This window comes from Rhopalosiphum padi, chromosome 3 (assembly GCF_020882245.1).
Source record: "Rhopalosiphum padi isolate XX-2018 chromosome 3, ASM2088224v1, whole genome shotgun sequence".
Lineage (NCBI taxonomy): Eukaryota > Metazoa > Arthropoda > Insecta > Hemiptera > Aphididae > Rhopalosiphum > Rhopalosiphum padi.
The window spans coordinates 34,212,784-34,234,760 of record NC_083599.1 but is presented as its reverse complement, the minus strand read 5'-3'; the positions used below and the strand labels follow the sequence as shown (position 1 = coordinate 34,234,760).

General features: G+C 26.5%; 1 protein-coding gene, 1 long non-coding RNA gene and 1 pseudogene across 2 annotated transcripts; all 3 read right to left on the bottom strand.

Moving 5' to 3' along the window:
• Positions 1-4,284: 4,284 nt before the first annotated feature.
• Positions 4,285-7,733, bottom strand: LOC132926358 (uncharacterized). The gene is made up of 3 exons (XR_009661418.1): positions 7,257-7,733; positions 7,043-7,126; positions 4,285-4,655 (listed from the first exon to the last, which is right to left on the bottom strand). It is a non-coding gene; the product is annotated as an uncharacterized LOC132926358 (long non-coding RNA).
• Positions 7,734-13,540: 5,807 nt separating this feature from the next.
• Positions 13,541-16,898, bottom strand: LOC132927040 (chromobox protein homolog 1-like). The gene is made up of 3 exons (XM_060991494.1): positions 16,380-16,898; positions 16,140-16,290; positions 13,541-14,008 (listed from the first exon to the last, which is right to left on the bottom strand). The coding sequence occupies exons 2-3, from the start codon at positions 16,235-16,237 to the stop codon at positions 13,759-13,761; spliced, it is 348 nt and encodes a 115-aa protein (XP_060847477.1). The 5' UTR covers positions 16,238-16,290; positions 16,380-16,898; the 3' UTR covers positions 13,541-13,758.
• A 1,291-nt stretch (positions 16,899-18,189) lies between these two features.
• Positions 18,190-19,777, bottom strand: LOC132925001 (uncharacterized; annotated as a pseudogene).
• Between the last annotated feature and the right edge of the window lie 2,200 nt (positions 19,778-21,977).

The window sequence follows — 21,977 nt, the reverse complement described above, 5'->3', positions numbered from 1 at the left end:
AATTGTGTTAAAAATTAAAACCAAAATGCATTTAATAATAATATCATAATACATAATATATGTATCAATTGAATTCTAATTGTACGTACCTATACGAATTAAATAAAAATGGGACCCAAAGCAAATCTTTATGATCTATGTTTTACGTGTCTCAAGTCTCGACTAAATAAATTAATTTCGCCAAGTTTCAAAGACCGATATTAAAAATTAAGTACAAATTCATCCTGTTTATACTCATATGAAATTTTAATGAAATTTTTTGTTTAAATTTTGATATTAACAAGGTATAATAAACAAGTATAGGTACCTATATACTATTACTCTGTTAGTCGAGTGGACTCTATTTTCAACCAACGGCCATAAGAAGTCTAATACTTAGTGATGTGCCATGACAAATATTCCCGAAAACAAAGAGCATTCTCAAAATATTCCGCTTTCTTACGCGAAAAATCCTTAAAAAAAATATGTACCAAAATCGTATAATATAAACGTTCTCGGATCAAATTCACGAATCATTCATTTACTGTTTCCGCTAATGGTTTTGATACCATTACCGACAGCCCTCCGAGCGGGCTGAAAAGAAAATTTCGCAGAGTCCTGTTTTAACCTGCTTGATTAAAAATTATTAAATTCAACTATATAATATATATTATGAAAAATCAATCCAATTTAATTAGGTTTTTCATAAAGTGTCGCCATTGCCCATTGGGTACCTGCTTTTTTGCATGTCTGTCCGTTGTCCGTGTATAATATTACATTTTTTTTTTTTAGCACACATGCTTATTGTTAAACTCATTTACAGATTGAATGTTTCTTTAAAAATATTTTTATTTCATATACTCAACGCACGATAAATGTATTTATAATTTACTAAATTTATTGTAGGTATATATTACTTTACGGGTTGAAGAAGTGTGACAAAAATTGTCTTCAATTTAAATCTTCAATATATTATGGCACATACTTAAACAAGCACAGTTTTTTTTTATTTACCTCACTTCAACAATAATTTTTTTAGTCTTCTGCCCGTCTCTTTCAATACTTAAGTTACAATTTGAATACTCGATGAATAAAAATAATTACATTTTTTTAATGACATAGAAACCATCATTTCTTATTATTATAACTTTTTTAATTCAGGTACCAAAACAAAGTAATAACAATAAATGTTAATCATTAAACATACAGTTAGTTTCAATAATACCATAATATATATCGAAATTTAATAGGAAAATGAAAAGCTTATTATTTGCAATTATTATATCAGTAAGTAGTAACCTAAAATTATATTATTTGCTTCGCTTGGAATTTGAATGATTTTACTAATTTATTTAAAACTATGCATGACATATTTCTTATTACATACAGAATATTTAATTTGCTGACATGAATGTGTGCTAAAATAATAATTATTTAACATTTTTTTTTTTTTTATTATATAGGTAGATACTATATAGGTACTTATAAGTTGTTATTATAATGTTACGATAGGTGAACCAAGTATTGTGTATTTTTTTTTTCATTTAAATTTTATTTAAAGAGTGAAATTGTCGAATATTTACTTGGGACGTTTGACACTTCCACTCAACCCTAACACTTATCTATATAATTAACATATATATATATATATTATGTAATCAATATTACAAATTAAGATAAGTTAAGTTTTTGTTTGTGTTTTATCTGTAGGTATAAGCAGTTCTGATAATCATTGGTCAGTAACTGAGATATCTTCATTATTAATATTAGTAACGGAGTATCTTGCATTTAGATATTTAATGTGAATTTGCAAACATTTGTTGAGTTATTATCGTTGTCTATACTCTATAGACAGGTATAGACAAGATATCAGTTTGGACGGTGATTGTCATATACTGTTGTTGACTGTGCCACCTATATATTATATCATAATACATATTTACGCGGAGTTATCGAGTAACTGTTACTTAATGCACAAAGTATACACTAATACTAATAAATAATTTTATTCCTCAATTGATGTCTAACTTATACATTTAAAATATTAACTTTAAGCCTATATAATATTATAATCTTACTTAGTCGATGAATGTATACCTAACTACATTATAATTATACTAACTAAAAAATATAATCTGTGTGTTACATCAACGTATTATTATACTATACTTACTCATTATTTGTTTTATTATCTTCAATTTTCAAATCACTAATGTATCTACCTATAGTTGTGATGTTTTGTTAATCCTTATCCTTATCTATTATCTAATAATTATTGTTCTATTGTAGCACTGGCGTGTCGTCGCAGTATAAAGTGCCGAACTAGCGGGACTTACGCGTGTTGACTATTGATCAGAAAAAGAGAAACCAAAATGTATGGGTAAATTTTTTGACGCAAGAAACAATTGATTTAAATATACGCAGTAATCGTACTGCGATACTTCTACGAAATTGGTATAAATATATAATTAAACAAACATTTAACAATCTATACGCGTAGGTAACTGTCCACTTGTATTCTAACTGGTGGGTATTCACTAAAAATAACTAATTACTATTTTATCGCCGAATAAGATAGTATATACAATATACCTATCTAGTAGGACTAATGTGTAATGTCTAATAGTTATTATATTCTGGCCTAACATGATAAGCTTATGGATGTTCTACTTATAGTATTTGGATAGTACCTACCTATAAAGTGGGTAACTTATTTTCATGATTAGAGTTAGGATGTTGATGACTTTTGCATTTTTTCCTTTGATTCTATACAATGCTATCTTAGCTAAAAATTTGTTTCATGCTTCCTTGATTTAGATTATTTTAATTTTATTTTGCATTTTTTGTTTTTAATGTCATTTTTCAACATCTTTAAGTTATTTCTTCATATTTTGGGTCATTTTCTGTAGTTTTTGTACAATGTGGGAGTAGTTTGGAAATGTAATTGTTTAACGAAACGTGATAAAAAAATTGTGTCGAAAATTGAAATCTAAAATTACAGTGACAGTTTCTTACGGTATCGCTTAGGCCGATTTCCACTCAATTTCATTTAACTTATTTCCCCCCTTGTACATTTTTCCTTGGTTCCAAATAAGATTTAGATATTTGAATGTTATTCAATTTAATATGCTACTTTTTGTTTTTTAAATTTATCAATAAATTAATTTTTTATATTATTTGAATTTAAATTTAATCGATAAAGAATAAAAACCAATAAATGGTAATAGTGACTTTTTATATACCTACTAAATATTTTCATTCTTGTTTATAATTATTTTATTTAAATCAAAATTATAACTTGTTATTAAAATAAATAAATACATTTTTTACAGTGATAATAATAAAAAAACTTATTGTAGAATTTCTTCTAAAAATTTCCTTTTATGAATTTAAAAAAATATAAATGATTAAATATTGAAATAATAATAGGTACACACCAATAAACATAAATATATAGAAAGGAATTTTGATTCAATTTTTTACATTATCATGTATCACTGGTATATTTATTATTAATAATAATATAAATCAATTTACAAAACTATTAATATCACTTGGCATAATATTATAATCTGTAAGTTATAACGTTACATATTTTATGTCCTATGCGGCTATGCATTTTGTAATATTTGTATACTATAACTACATTGTGTATTATTGAATAATAATCTATCTTGAATAGCCTAAAATTACCCTATAATCATGTTATGATTTATAACTTAACGCATATTCTAAATAAAATGTATATTAGGTACTAATATAAATAATGAGGTAAGCATATTGAATTTTTGTTTATACTTAAAAATATTTAAATATTTAATTATAAGTATGAAAAGATTCATAATCTGAACATGAAATCTCTACAAATAACAACTTTTAAAGATGGAAATACTTTATTATTAAAGATATTATGAATTATAAATGCCTAGTGATTTAAATTAAAGTACATTTTTTTTTTTTGTTACTTGGTTTTTTATACCTGGCAAGTATAAAATAAATGTCCATTTAATATTTTAAATGTTTAATGAAGTTCTAATGCCCTATAGTAATTTGTTCATCTTATTTTGTATAAAGTAAATAATTCTTCAACAAGTGAATATATTACTATTTAAACTAAACTTGTATTTTATTTTAATTTACTTAGCACTCATTTTTAACATCACATCTTTAAAATGCGCATTAAAATAAGCCTTATGCAGTCATTGCTTCTTCCAAAATCGAATCGTGGGCTGATCACAACCACATTTACATGAAAAAAATTTCTCTATCCACATAAAGTATTTAATTATTTAATTAATAACAATATTTGTTTGAAGTTGAACTTTCTAGATTGTGTTTGTTTATTTTATTCTTAAATTTTGAAAATACAACATAAATTTATAAATATTTTTTTTTATCCTTCAATGTACTCTTTCATAATCATCATCTGTATCGATTATGAAATCATAATCTGTATCGGTTGAGGAATCATCATCAATTTCTGCTACAAATTCAGTACTGCGGATTGAAATGGGTTCATTATTTTCATCATTTTCATCCTCATCTTCAGAACTTATTTCAATTACTGTTATTGGTGCTTGGACTGAAATGAATTCTCTAAGTTTTCTTTTATCTGGAACCTCATTATGAAAATTCTTCATTTTTTTTTTTTTTAAATTATTATAGGCCAGGTGAATCTAAAAACAAAAATAAAAGGTATACAACTATGATATAATAAGTAAAAAGTAATATATCATAAATATAAAATACTGGTAGTTATTTTATAAGAAATGTAAAGAAATTTACAATCATATAGTTAATAGTATTATATACTAAAAAATGTATCCAAAACAAATAGTGCACATGGAAAATAATGTTTTATAAACATTAGAATAATTTAGCAAATTGTTATATTATATTTAGTCATTAAAATAATGGATGGAAATATCTATTCATATTGAGAAATTTAAATAGTTATGAACATAAATAATACTAGACATATAATATTTAAATATTTTTATAAATTTGTAAATTTATTATTTTATTATTATATAAATTTATGTACAGTGTACTTTCGATTATCAGCGGAATAGGGTGGCAGAGCATCCACGGATAATCAGCAAAATTACTGGATGGACTTTTTTTTTTCATTAAACGTATTACCAATAAATTAACAAAACGTATTAAACTAGCATATTATATTTTACGTTGTTATCGAGTACTTGGCTATCACAACTCAATTAAACCGATAATAATGTATCGCAGATAATCGAGAGTACACTGTATTATTATTATTAATTTATACATTAACTTTTCATAATAATATTATTTTATGCAATGTCTTACATATTTAATAAAACAAATTTATTTATATTTTAAATTATAAAAATCATTGCTGAGAGTTCATAATAAATGAACTGTAGTAACATTGTCTTCAATATCATTCTATATTATTTTTCCAATAGAACAATAAGTAAATATTATGTTGAGTACAGCGAATAAAAAAATCAAACATAAATAATAAAATAAAATAACTAGGATGGAAAATTAAAAAAATATTCAGGTAACATTAAAAAAACTGAGGACTCAAGAATTTTTGATTTTAGATAAACTAGATTATTTACCTAAAGACTCGTCATAACTTGGACAATATTCTCTAAATTCAACTACTTAGCAAATTAACCATCTCTTTACTTGGGAAAATCAGAGGTGTATGAGAGTTTGACAACAAATAAATTATTGAGATTAAACCTTTAATATTGATTCAATAAATATAAATAATAAAAATAACAAATATTATATATATATAAGACAAGAGCATTATTTTCGGTGTTGCAGAGTATGTAAATAAGAACTACAGTACTTTCCAGGTAAATAATGTACTTGAAATATATTGTTCTAAAGCACCCAAACAACTATACATTTTGTATTGATGTCTAGGCTGTACAAATTATAGTTACCACTTTTATTAACTTAAAAATAGTAGAAAATAATTTATATTTTATATAATGCTTGGTGTTATTATTTTATCAATAAAATAAATGTAAACAAACTAATACAATTATCCAAAAGATTGATGTTTTCTTTATTATAAAAATTTAATCTATATTACCTATACCTAGTTATGTATTAACATATTTTATTGATTTATTTTTTAAAAGGTTTTAAAAATTTTAATGAAACTAAAATACTGGCTTGTAACAGATAATTACAAAAAATGTTGTTTGTTATTATTACAATATGTAAATGCTCATGATTTATTTTAGTTTTTGGTCATCTAAAAATAAATGACATGTGTTAGGTAAAAGTAAATTGAATTATTGAATAGGTATTTATTTCTAATTTGTTAGTTTTTTTCAAATTAAATAAGGTTTGAAAATAAAAAATTAAACTATATTAAAACATTTAGAACCCATTCTATATTTATTTTAATTTTGATCTTGTAAACGTGGTTTGTATCATACATGTATAAAATAAAGGCATTTGGATAACGTATCATCGAAGATACAACTTATATTTCATAAGCCTCAATGCCTTGTTTACTTGTTTAATTAATGTAATGTCAATTTATGGATAAAAAGAAATGTAAGAAAATTCCACATTACAACACATGTATTATCTACATATTAAAAATGTAATACATAGCAAATTTGTGTTAAACAGCTTCAATTTTCTTTAGTAAGCTTTAAAATTAAAGTGAATTGGTCAATAATCGAACAAATATATGAGAACATTTAATGTATTTAAACATACATTTTTTACAATGTTCTAACTTCTAAAGAGAATTGTGTGCATTTTTAAATTATAATATTTTACATACTCAAAACTTACTTAAAAATTAAAACATTATAAATAATTTAGGAGTAAATATTGATAATATTCTTACCCTCAGGTTTGATACTAGATACCTAAATCAATTTACATAATATTATTAAAATGTTTTCATAAAATTGGAACTGCTGAACATAATTTGCTATGTTGTACGTTTGAAAAACAGAATTAAATCAGTAGAGAACGTCGTGGGAGATGAGTGTATTGAAAATTTTTTATGGCGGCACGGTGGGTTAAAGGAACATAATCTTACCGGTAGTTGTTGATAGTCTTCAAAACGATAGTCACGGCAACAGCGGCTAATATCAAAAACGTGGTTTTCAGTCGTTTGTGGTACCTTAAAAACATACATATAATATAAAAATCACGGAATGCTGGGTGACTTGGATGAGTGGTAGGCTAATGGACAACTGAAAAAGTGAAGGAAAATAATAGACGATTATGTTTATTAAAAATCTAATATTTACCGTAAATTCGTGCAAAACACTGGATCCAAAATGACGGTAGAGATTACGACAATCAAAATACTTGTAACGCAGAAGGTGAATGCCGTACGCATAGACCGGTAGGTTACGCAGGTTTATAGTATGGTAGGTCGTTATAGCGTCTGTAGGTGGTTAGCGTCGGGTCATTTAGTCCCAAACGTCACTTTGGTATCGACGTCTATAGACATAATATTATGTTGTTGTGTCTGCACCGGGGACGTCACTATTTCACCGACGACGACTTTCGGACGAAACGTCGTCGTGTTTCGACTGCGGCTTACGTGCATCACTACAGCTGTGCCGCCCGCAATGGTGGTACGGCTGGTAATGGAGTGATGCGGACGGTAAGTTTATAGTCGAGTGAATTTTTATATTATGTTTTAGGGCAATGACCGTATACCGCAGATGACGGTGCTGCCAATCACACCACGATTTTTATGTTTTACAGATAACGTCGATTACAATGAAAATATTATATGAAAATTGTTGATACCTGATATACCGTGGATACCCAAGACACTTTATTACTCATTATCTTGTAAATATTTTTTAATTTTGTTTGCGCGGGACGTTTATGTAGACTAAATAGACTAATGGATCATAGTTTCCTATGACTTACAATTTTTTAACTCGTGTATTTTGTGTGTGCACAATACAACTTGGTTTTCTTTTAAACGGCAATCCTTATACATAATACGTAAAATAATTGTAAAATCATAAGTTATTTGTTATTGTTAAACCTTTACTGATATTATGATATTTTTTTTCAGTTATTTCAAATTTTATTAAATTTATCTAATGAGATTTTACATTTTATGTATAGGAAACTAGATTTAATATCTGTCACAACCAACTGAACTAGCAGAAAATGCTTCTCCAGAAACAAATGTATCAGCGTCACTCAAGGGCGTTCTCGTGGGAGAGGAAGTCTTCCATGGCTTTTTTCCTTTAAATTTTCGTAATTTATATCACTACCTAGTAATTCGTATATTTATATTTTAATGTATGAAGTTTGCCCCCCACCCTTGTAAAAGGGTCTAGGGACGTCACTGGCGTCAGCATGATATAGGATTATTAGGTTTACTTATAATACTACCTCTTTCGTCGGGTAAATTTACTACATCAATAAATTGTATCTTTTAGTATTGATAAAAAAAACACTTAATATTCTAAAAATTAATTATAAGTATATAAATTTAATATTATTTAATAATTATTGATGTATCTATATTATACATTTCAACTCCCTCCTCCTCCACCGTAAGTATACGCCACCATACGGGCTTGCCTTAAGTCTATAGCCTATGCACCTACGTAATATAAATCTACATAACTAACTACTAATAAGAACATATTAGGAGGAGGGTGTTAGTGGTATTTAATAATTCTCTACCCCATCATCATCACTCAATTTTTTGTTTTAGACAATTCTAGTATCACTAGTTACCTACTTATATGAAAATATGCGATCATATTAAGCAGTTTGTACTTTAGATATAGAAAAATATATAACTTGTTACATATAAAAAATTAGTTGGATACAAGTAGTATCATACTACTTATAATTTTTTTTCCGTCCTCTAAGATCACAGTTAAATATGTCCTTGTAAAATTATAATATTATATATTACCTTCTATTATTTACATAAGCATGTAAGACTATCAATAATATTAATAAATTTATTTTTAAAAATTTAATCTAAATGCTATTATTTATATTACTTATTTATAAGTTTATTAAATTGATAGAACCGTTATAAAATATTAAAATACGAAAATATAGGTATTTACTATTTTTAATATTCAAAAATAAAAATAGTAAATAGTTTTAATGAATTAAATATATACCAAAAAAAAATTAAATACAAGCATTCGAATTTTGAATAGGTCCTTAATAAAACCGTATTGGACCGTATATCATGTATGGCTGTATCCGAGTTGAGTTCTGAATTAAAAAATGGTATACAAATTGGGTGTGGCATTTTTTCAGGTACTATACTAGTTAGGTCTCGGTTTTTTTTAGATAGGTAGGTACTACACTAGTTGGGTCTTGGCTTTTACAGGTACTAAACTATTTTTTTTTTATAAACCAAACATAAAAATAGACAATGTGTAATATAAATACAAATAAAATATTGTTTTCATACATCATATTCCTGCATTTTTTTCATTTATTTTATCATTTATAAATTTGTCTTTTAATAAAATGTAATATAATAATATACTATTGTTTTATTAACAATAACTCCAACAAAGTTATCTTTCAATAACTATACTAAATTATTAAAAGTGTCAGAGATAAAGATTTATTGTTATACGCAAATTTTACCTATCGAAAAATTTTTCAATACGATGGCGTTTATTATTATATACATTTATTTATAATTATTATAATATGATTAATTTTTATACGTTTTATTACTAAACGAAAATTTACTTTATTTAATATACATGGAGTTTGTTTTACTTATATACATTTAGTTATAATTATAATATTAGTGGCACTAATTACAATTTTAACAAGGTGTACAATGATGTAAATTACAATTTTAGTAGGTACACGATGGCACGGATTATATAATACCTTTTTATTTAGTTTTATTTGGCGAAAATTACAAACTTAAAAAGTGGCGCAAATGGCATATATTTTATTTGTTTTAGGCGCAAATTAAATACTCCCGAAAATTTTTAAAATTGTGCGATTTTAACATATTAAATGTGTGCGCTTTTAAACTACCAAAATTATGCAGTTTTGTCCTGTATTTGATCAAATGTGCGGTTTTTGGAGTCAACGAAACATTACCTATATACAAACTAGAGGAATTAAGAACGATTAGGATACTAAATTACCAAAACTGTCCATGAATATTCCTACTAATTCGTCATTAAGTAAATTATTTTATTTAAAACACCTACTTAAAATAAAAAAATATATAAAATAGCTGAACTTATTCAGTGAAATGATTCTTTTTTTTGCCAACACATTTTTTGGCGAAGAACTTGAATTTGTTGTTTGTTGATACATTTAGTACTGCTTTGTTTAAACACCGTTTTTTAAGTGTGCTATCCTCTGCAGATTTACTCATATTCAAGTATAATCTCTTAGATGTATGTTAATTTAAAAATAATATAGTTATCAACAAATATACTAAAGAGATGTTCATAAATAAATATAAGTGTAATAATATTATCAAATATTCATTTTGAACAGTAATTTTTGAAATATTTTTATCTGCAGGTGTTCTTAAAATATTATTAATGATACTCATTTTAGATGTAAAGAAAATATTTCCAAAAGCATTTGTTTAATTTTTAATGTTTGCTAAGAAAGTAGGTTCATTAAAAAAAAAAAAAATCACTAATTTTAAAACAAAGATTTTTAGCCTACTCAAGTAATAAATTGTATTTTTATTACCCAACTATTGATAAGCATTTTTACATTTTATTCAATTTATATTGTTGGGTACTAACACATACATTTATTAAACTGTACTTTATCTGTACGAATGGGTATTACAATACTTAATAGAACCAACAATACAACAGAGGTAGGTATATAGAATCATAGATTCTCCAATTTAGTAGGTCATAACTATCTATTCATTTGTACTTGAAAAAAATGAGACTAGAAATATTATTCTACTAACAATTTTATTGTACAGTTTATTTGATAAAATGCTCGAGTACACAACTTCAAGAGGACCATATTCGCAGATCTAGAAGAAAGTAATAGCGTAATTTTACTAACTGCAGATAGATAAGTAGGTTAGGTTATAACTTATTGCATTCACCAGCACTTGTAAGTGTAGGGAATTACTCAGGACAATAGTTTCAACCAACTTTTTTACTTAGTCTATAAACACATTAAATATAATAACTAGGTAAAAACTATTATGAAAAATGTATTTATTATCACTGGGGATGTACACAATATACAGAATAATATATATACCTATATAGCAAAATACATTTGTTACTACAATAAATTCAACAAAAATGTTCATAGGCCTATTTATGATTTAGTATTGATTGTCAAAGTTGATTACCACCCCAGATTATTACTCATATGAAATAAAAAGATTCTGAAATACATATTATTATTATTATATTATTGAATAAAAAAATATGGAACTTTTAAAAAATATTCGAGTATTTATCATCAAAACAATTAAAATTCGATAGAGTTAGATTCGATAGAGGTACATCGTACATGGTAATATTTTGTATGACAATAAACAAAAATAGACATACTAATTTTGAAATTATAATGATTACCACCAATACTTATACCGTTTAATGTTAATGTAATGGCTTCATCTACAAACTCTGTCAAAAAAACATTGAAGTCCGATGGCTTTTCATTACCGTGATAAATACCCACACAAAAAATATTCGAAATTAATACATTAATATTATTTATTAAACATAGTATTGGGTAAACTTGACTAGAAGAAGACTTGCTAAGTGGAAGCCCATCAATATTAATAGCAACATTTATAATATCAGGAATATCAGAATAATTTATATTTTTAGCATATTACTGATACCACTCTCTAATCCAAAATGATAATATTTTCCCGGATGAACGTCGCGCAAAACTGTTTGTCTTGGGGTTTGTAAAAATGATCTAGGATCTTTTGGAAGATTTTCAAATTCGGGTATTTGCCTTTGAATTGTTAATAATTCACTTAAGGCTGTATGAGTTATTCTATTCCTAACAGCCCACTCTTTTAATTGATCAGTTATTGATGTTTTTTCACAATCAGTGATATGGTTATTTGAGTTAAAATTGTTTAATGAAGTAGTAGAACTAGATTCACCGAATAGGGACAATGTTTGACTAAAATTACTATTTTCAGAAGACATTTGAGATGAAATACTAAGTGGAATAACATAATTTTCCTTAGTAAGTGTATCATTCGAGGGATCATTAGATAATGTATTTTCAAAATTAAATTGAGTCTGTGCAATTGAACTAATATTGCACATAACTGGTAAAGCAACAGATGTTGTATTATTATGTTTTCTTAAATGATATAAAGAATCAAGTTGCTGTTTTATTTTTTTATTGAATTGAGATTTTGATAAACGAATTTTTTTTTTGAAGCCATTTCTTGAATTATCCATTATAATATAACTAGAAATAAATAATACCTACCAACAAGGGAACAACTATATAATTTAACTATAGCTTATTATTAGCTTCCTAGTTCTTACTTACGGGGAAATTATTTAGCTGCCTAATTATTATCGATACATTAACCATAGATTTACACAAAAAAAATTCAGAATATCTAAATTAATGATAATTGCTTATTTAATATTTGAATTATGTAGGTATATATGAATATATTAATGTTTAATATTATTTTGTTTGTTTATAATATTATGTAATATACATATGTATATGTACATACAGACATGGTATAAACTACAAGTATATCGTATGTATTAGTTGTTACCTAGTTAGGTTCGATTATATTACATATTGTTACACTTACTAAATGGAAAATTACAATATATAATTATTTACAATTTATTATAAAACAACAATCATATTTTTACTTATACGTACCTTAAACGACGAATGGCCAAACTAATTAGCAAAATAATAATAAATATTCAATCAATATAGTATCGAAAAATCGAGACTATAACAGCACAGAGTAGATTAAATAATATAAAAGTATAGACTATCGGACTGACGAATACGGAATAACGATCGATCGGAGTGACAGACGACGGTACCGTATAATATTATATATAATGTCTGCATTTCCACTGTGGTGTGTGTGTGTGTGAATATGCCGTATCCGTATCGTTCTTGGACTCTTCTGTCTCCCTTCGCCATGTGCGTTGAATGTTTTGGGTAAAACCGACCGTTTTAAAATATATTACATTATATTAAAATCATAGATATAACACCACGATAAAAGACATCGTATACTAGACGGCGGTTAATGATTATTGACTATACAGTGTAAATAAAATAACTGGTACATCGTACATGGTAATATTTTGTATGACAATAAACAAAAATAGAACAATCATAAACCGCCGTCGGGTCGCCCCGCGCACACACACATAGCATAGACATATTTATTAATTTAATATAATAATTCAATTGCTGTCGACGATCGGTTCGTATCGTTCTTATCAGAACGATCGTCAAAAATCCAGTTAACCAAAAAAATAATTCTACTATAGTAAATCCTAACAATAATATTATTTATTTATAGTAAAATTATTAAAATAGCTTTACACTATTATACTATATGTTTATATATATTTAGGTAATTAATTAAATAATATTATAATTATTATAAACAATAATGGCATTGACATAATTAATAAAAGAATATTCTTCTATTATTTACAGACAAAACTATAATGGATAATCTATAAATATTAAAACCATATTATTCATTGATTGTACATAAAAGAATATGAAAAAAAATATGAAAAAAAGAAATTAATCCTCGGTTTATGTATCAGTAAACCGGAATATGCTCTCGTAATACGCAATAGTTAACTGTGGATATCTCTCATGAATTAATTGTTTAGGCACCAAATCTGCGGATACTTGATTTTTCCACTTAATTAAAAAGAAAAGTTTTCCGTTATTTTTCGTGAGTCCAAGAATTTTTTCTAGTTCCATTCCATCATAAAAACCGAAGTCAAAATCGTTTTCATCTTCCGAGTCCATAGCTTCTATTACGACATTTTCATTTTCACTGAAAGAAAAAAATAGTAATTAAAAACTAATTGAAAATAATGTTTATAGATTCTATTTTGTAAATCTAAGTTATGATTAATTCATTTTTATTTCGTATAGGTATATTTTTACTAATTATACTAAGTGCAAAAAATTAAACCTTTCAATCACAGACAGGACTAGGTATCTAATTTTTTTTTAAAAAATAAAAATACTCTTATTGTTTTAATATTAGTGTCTCTATGTGGACCCCCCAAATTAAGAGTACTGTTTTTATGCATTAAATTATTATATGTTAACCAATTATATAGGTACATTTTACATGGGTGCTGAGTTTAAGAGGCTCAATAGAAACATAGGTAGTATGTTATAGTATGAGTAGTATTTAGAATATAATATATATACAGTGCTTGAATTGTGGGAGGACGTGGAGGGACGGAGAGTCCGCCTTCTTTTTTATTTTTTTCTTTAGCGTACCGTTTCTATATATTTAAACGGAACGCTGGAAACGCAACATTTGATGTAGTGAATTTGTAAATCATCAGTTTTTCTGATGGAAAATATACCTATAACCCATTAGGGCCATAATATTTGTATATTTGTATCGACTATGAAAAAAAAAAATTGGTTAATAATAATGGGTAACTAATATAATCATTGATATAATAAATCGTTAGGCTGCGGCGACCACACCTAGAGCTTTTTTCTATGCGACAGCTGCGATCCTAGATATTGTGAACGTAACTATTTTTCACTTTTATTAAAATAATATATAAAAGAAGAAGATGTCAATATGTCAAATCTATGAGTGTTTTTTCAACAAATTTTACACTAATTCGCTTTTAACATCGATTGGCTACAGTTGAGTTAATTGCTCATTTTTTATAGGAAATCTATAAAAAAAAAATCATAACTAAGTGTTTATAAATAATAAACTTAACTTAATGAACTTGGATGTACGTATTACTAAAAAAGATCTTATATAATAGATTATTATACGTTACAATTTTACAAACACTACCCAAAAAATAAATTATTGTTTTCGTAATGTGTACAATGTTTCGAACAGATTCGTATGTCATTCAACGACGTCACAGCCACCGAATAATCGGATCAGAATCGAATCGCACGCGTTGTCAGATCATTACAGCGGCACACGAGACGGGCAGCTCAAACGAGAGCGATACACCCGTAACGCGGAACTCTGACGAGTCACTGGAACTGTGCCATATGCTCGCTAGATAAGACGTACGCGCGACTTGTCATTTCTGCGGAACATAACCCGCTGTAACTCTGCTCATATGTCGACAATGACGACAAAGCACAGGGAAACGGGGTTTTACGAATATACGTTCTGTTTGGGAAACATACTTGAACACTTACGAATAACGTATTCCTACGAATGACTGTTTATCACATAACACGGAAACAGAAAAAATAAAATGTGGCCTTTATATTCTTTGTTGACCCCTGTTCTACGGCACAACAGTAATATTACCAAGGTTGTTAAAATACTATCGAAATGACGATAGTTTAATCATCGAAATAAAATGGTTGCCGAGAATGGAATTAACCAGATTAGTTTTATTATATCAGAATCCAATTATATATTATGCTTATCAAATATCCAAAATTCCTAATAATTCAACGACAAAGACAAATTTAAATTTGCCGCAAAAAATAAACTTGTGATTCATTGGTTCCGCCTTATGGTGATCGTATTTGATAGTGCTAGTGAAAGATAATAATAATCGTGATTTCGATTACACTACAGCGCGTGTATTATAACCTTAAATCATATACAATGGATGGAGCCCCATTCCCATATCGGCCGTATAAACAATTTGAAGCACATGATATAAGCGACGAGTCTCCGACATCGATGTTTGACGTGCGTATGCGCGAGGCTAACCGTCGCATATTTAGTTGTATCGATAGTAACCAAATATAAGTATACTTTGCTTACTATGGATGTATCCTGTGCGCATATTGATTTAACTAATAATAATAATAACTAACAATAATAAATACGGACAAAACAGTACGCGGCAAAAAAGTGTGTTATTACTTATAGGTTATAATATTAATGCTATGAATTATTATTATTATTATTATTCACCATCACATTAATATTATATTTTATTACGTACATGGGCTGAATGAGAACTGGTTTCCTTCCTTCCAGCGTCATCGTTGGCGGCTGTGGGTGACGATTCGCTTCATCGACGTTTTCTATACCAGCAGGCATGGTGGTGTGCTTCTTTGTAATAGAAGAACTAACACAAGGAATTTGTTATTCGACTAAACAGTTAACAACGATAAACATTAATAATATTGTTGTGGTTATAATATAAAAGAACAAAAAAATATTAATATAATGATATTATTACCGTTTAATAGACGTTGATGGGACACAGAGCCGGATGCAAACGGATGAAGTTCTGGTGTCGTACTACTCAGTACTCGTACATTTATTACGATGACTGCGCGTGAAATAAGCCATCGTCAGTAGTGGGGATTGCGATGTGCCGGAACTACGAGCAGTGTGAAAACGAAAAAACGTAAAAGATTGGCGAGACTGGTTCGGTCAGGACACGCCAGAATAATTTGTAAGACACGAGATAAAATAGTTGATATTGTATATCGTTTATATTGTAGCCATCTGGTGTGGGTGATAATAGTATTACGACGCCGATCGAATAATGATAATGCGCCAATGCAACTGGTGCAGTGTTGTCGTTTGTGTTTGTTGTCGTCGACGTCGTCGGGGTAGTATTTTAAACCGTACGGAAACGGGCGCTATATGTCCTGTAGTCTGTAGGTACGTTGCAGGAGTGTCCGAACTGCGAATTGACCGGACTGCCGATTACTTTCTACTGACCCGAAAACGACATCCATTGATCAAACAATGAACTATTAGAAAATAAAATATGACATTCTATAAACAATATTATCGCGCACACAGTACATATATATTTATTATATGTTTATTTAACTTTTAGACTTAGGTAATCAAGAACATTTAACGATCATGAAAAATTGAACTAGTATAATATACTGTTTAAGGTTTGTCAAACCTTGCCGATATAGAATAAAATAATAAAACTTTCAACCCTGCCCCCATTACAATATTTGTATAATATTGTAAATTTTATGGTCTTATGTATAATTTAATATCTTAAATATATACAGGGTGATTATTTTATCATTTAACACTCATTAAGTATTCATTTTTTTTTAAACAGTATGAAATTTTTATTTTTTTGCCCTTGATTTTAATAGTGAAATCACTATCAACTTTTAATTTTTCAAGCGGCAACTTATATTTAAAATGTACTTAATTCATAGAACAATTTTTTTTAATGTTCAAAAATTTTTATTTTTCGATAATTTTTTAGCGAGATTAGCATTTCAAAGTTGAGTGGTTTTCGGTTTTTATAATACTTCTTGTTTCTGAAGACCAGTAATCACAATATCACATAGGTAATAAATAATACTAAGCGAGGTACATATTATTTTCGGTAAACGGACAGTTTGTACTATCTATTGTTTGAGTTGCATATCGCGGACACTTTATACGGCGATAATAAATTGATAGAAATCGATCGCGGACACTTTATACGGTGGTAATAAATTGGTAAAATTTGATCGCAGACGTTTTGTACGGTATGCAAATGGTGATGTTATTATTTTGCATGTTTTTGCATATTTTGTATAAAATGTATAAAATTATTACATAATATATTGAATAAAATGAATATTATTGCGAAAAATGCATGTTTTATAGTATATTTCGTATTTAATTCTAGCCCTGCTGATTAAAGTATAAAACTTGGTTTTTTTGTCAAACATAAATTTTCCAATTTTTCAAACACAAAATTAAAAATATTTTCACTATTGAATATGAATTATAAATTTTATTTATAAAACAGCCACAACAATTGTCCAATAGGACAAACAGCCAATCACTGATGTATTTCAATAAATAAATATTTTTTTTGTAAATATATTTTTGTTTAAAATATATATTATGTATATATATGTTTATTTAAATGCATATTTTTGCATATTTTGGTAAATAAAATGCATATTTTACAATTTTTATTGAATATAAATCCTAGACCTGATTATTATTATTATTTATGTATGTTAACATTGTTAACTACCTGTGTTTTGTAATAACAAATTATGTCTAACATTTCATGTCTGCATGATTTTTCTAATTGTTTCTGATAGAGAATCTCCAACTAGTCGATTTAATGATACAATCTGAAATATTGGTTCAATGCCAGTTATTATAATAAAAATAATTATTTTTATTATAATATATATTTCAATTATAGTAAATAAATGTACATACAACTTGATTTTTATAAGATTTATCCGTGTTCAGCTTTTCTTCCATTATTTCCAGTTCATTATCATTTTCAATGCAAACAATCTCATGAAATATATCTGAATCCCAGATTGATGAGTGATGGGTAGATGGATTAGAGAATTTTTCAAAAAAGGTTTCTCATAGTTCACAAAAAGAATCTTGTCGTTTTTGAATAGACTCAATTTCATACTTGATATTGGTTAGGCTTCTGGTTACAAATTTTTTGAACGCTAAAGTAGAATAAACATATATTTAAATGTATAAAATATACATACATGTAACTCACATAGTCATCATATGCTTATATATATATATAAAATAATGATAAAATTAATTTTACCTTTATCACTCTCGAGTTCGATAGAAGGAGATAATATTGATGATATGCATGTGGATACTTTATTTGTTGGTACTGAAGGTGTTGATGATTGGTGAATTGAATTAGTGGAAATGTTATTATGAAATATTTTCAATTTTTTTATTGGCAGTTCCTGATATTTCAAAAGTTTCCTCGATGGATGTTTTCTTTGGTTGATTGAATTGTGGAGTTGTTTCAACGTTTAATTTTGTTTTTAATGTTTTATCCTTAAATAAACAGCTATCTTCATCAGAATTTGGACTGGATTCATTTCTTACCATATTATATGACTTATCTTTATCAGAATCATCATTATCATGAAATAATATTAAGTCTTCAGATCCTGTAGAATAGGTTATAGGTAGATTAAGAGAAAGTAACGAATATATACTAAATATTAAGTAGAGTACATTTTTTTAACTTTCATGACATGATCAAGAAATGTAGAACGAAATTAATAACTATTATCTATATATAATATGTTCATAAATTTTAAACAAATTATTAATTTTAAACTATATTATGTACATTGTATTAATTAGCTGATTATTATACATAATACTATTTGAAATTAACTAAGATTATTACCTTCAGAAATATGGCCAGGAGGACTTGAAATATTAACAGGTTCATTTTTTTTATAAATTGATTTAGGTTTTTTATTTCTTTTTGAGCTTGTGTTTACATCAACAATTTCATTTGATGATAATCCAGAATTATCTTGGGCTATGGATCGAGCTTCTAATAGATGAGCTATAAAAATACATACAGTTGAAGTTATATTTAGTAAGCTATAGTTATATATACTACCTAGAACATATAGTAACTTAATTTAACAAATCAATAAAATAATGAAAATAAAAATCATTACCTATATCTGTGTGTAGAACCTTTGATTTAAAATATGTAAACTCCAACTCATTTGGATTTACACGACGCTCAATACATTTTTGGATGGACTTATTTGGCCACGCAAAATAGCCATCGCGGTACCAAACCTTGGGCACAGCTGCAACTGTGTTGTCCCCGATAAAACATACAACACTTCACATATTTCTAACATAAAAGTAAAATATAATTTTTTTACAAACTTAAATATAAGTATTACATGAATATAAAAATATTAAATAATAAAGATATTTATATAATGCTTTTTTTATTATTAACAAACTACTGGTATCATTCACGACTTTAAATAATAAGAATTGTTATAATAGATACATATCAAAAATTTAAAAAGAGATGAGATACATAATTTTATATAGATAACTAATTTTATTCAGCAATTTTTTTCATTTATTTTTCATATTTTTCATATTATAATATATATTCTATCTTAATCCACTGTTATTAATAGGTGTAATATATAGTATATAATGGACATACAGCCTAAATAATAACACATGCAATAGGTATAATAATTAATATTTATTGCATAGGTAAAGAACCAAAAAACCACTTGTCTTATATTTATCACTATGTTTTAATATATATATATATATACAAGGTATTCAAAAAGTTTGGAAATGCTAAAAGAGGATGTGTTGTATCCATCTAACAATTGTAAAAATATTAAATATGTGTCTAGTAGAACCAATTTTGTGTTGTTAGCTTTAATATTTTAGTAAAGTTACCTATTAACAAAATATATAAAGTATTTAATTATATCTAAGGCATCTCATGGGTCTTAATTGATATTTTAATTTTAAATTAAAATGAGGTATAATAAAGTACAATATTAAAACTTTAAAATACTCATAGCTTACTTTAAAATGAAATATCAATATTAGCCCATGAGATGCATAGATAATTATCAGTGCCAATTAGTCCAATGACTATTTCCAAAGTTTTTGAATAACACTGTATATCCCTAACAACATAGGTAAAATTATGTAGAAATGTAACATTAAATTTATTTTTAATATTTATATTAAGTATAGGTACTTAATTACTAACTAATATTACTTATTGATGATTAATTAAAGTATAAATGGAGATATTATTATATTATGATATATAATTAGGTTAAATCTTATAAAATACTTACATTATTTCAAGAAAATAGTTTAATTAAAATTAATTTGATTTTGAAAAAAAAAAATTAGAATAGGTAGGTAGAAATTGTTTTTAACATTAAAATTGAAAACTATTGTTATGTATAATATTAGGTAATTGGTTTATGATATATTTGAGTATTTTCTTAAGATATTTAATTAAAATGCAAAAATGAACTAAATTACCTAATTGAAAAAATGGATATCGAAATAAGTACAAAAAATTAATATAATAAAAATATAAGTACCAATATTTACTTAGTACTGTTATTTTATATTTTTATTAAAATGTAATATGGGTATATATTGTTTATTACCTACATTTTACCAAAGCAATAATAAGTACACAATTACCTACCTATTATATTATGTATTTAATAATAGTTTATAATAAGTACTTATTTAATATTTATTTTTATTTAAACTACCTATAGATATTTAAAAACTTGTATAGAAGTAACATTGTAAATTATATTAAATTATGATAATAAGTTAAAAATAAATCAAGTACTTACTATAGGCTAAAAGATATAATAATGTATGAAGATGCTAGAATCCGAACTGATGTTGTATACTTATCAAATAAGTCAATATGTATTGTAGAAAGTATTTAACAACAAATGTTGGGAAATTAAACAATAGGCAATAATTACAAATCGTGTGGTTTGTTCGACGACATGTTAATTACTATTGAACGTATTTACCAAGAACTAAGATTTTCTTATAGCTATTTACTATTTACTATTTGCATGAATACCTGTATGATGTAAGTAAAAAATGCGACAGTCGACAGCAAGTTTTTGCAGTAGGCAAGTAACGCAGTACAATCCAATTTAAAGTACGAACTACACGCTTTAGACTTTAGAGCATTAAAAAATAATAATACGTAATAAATATTGAATAATGCAATTTTAAGGTTAAAGTTAGACCTGCAGTGCATTGATTCGTCTAATTCATGGGACATAGATGCATAATAATTAATAACACTTTACACTAATGCACTAAATCACTATTATCGATGTCTATTATTAAATAATAAAAATAACATTAATCCATTTCAAAATAATATGATAACAACGTATAGAGCGATACGAGAAAATACGAAACGTTTCGTACCGGTTTACCGCAGAAAAGTTTTTCGGCGAAGAGTGTGATAACAATACTTTGAACCACGGATGACTAAGATATATAAATATAT

Coding starts and splice junctions, on each gene's coding strand:
- LOC132927040 (XM_060991494.1), bottom strand. CDS start 16,237: ATGCCTGCTGGTATAGAAAACGTCGATGAAGCGAATCGTCACCCACAG. Junction 14,009..16,139: donor CCAGTTCTCATTCAGCCCAT/GTACGTAATAAA, acceptor TTTTTCTTTCAG/TGAAAATGAAAATGTCGTAA.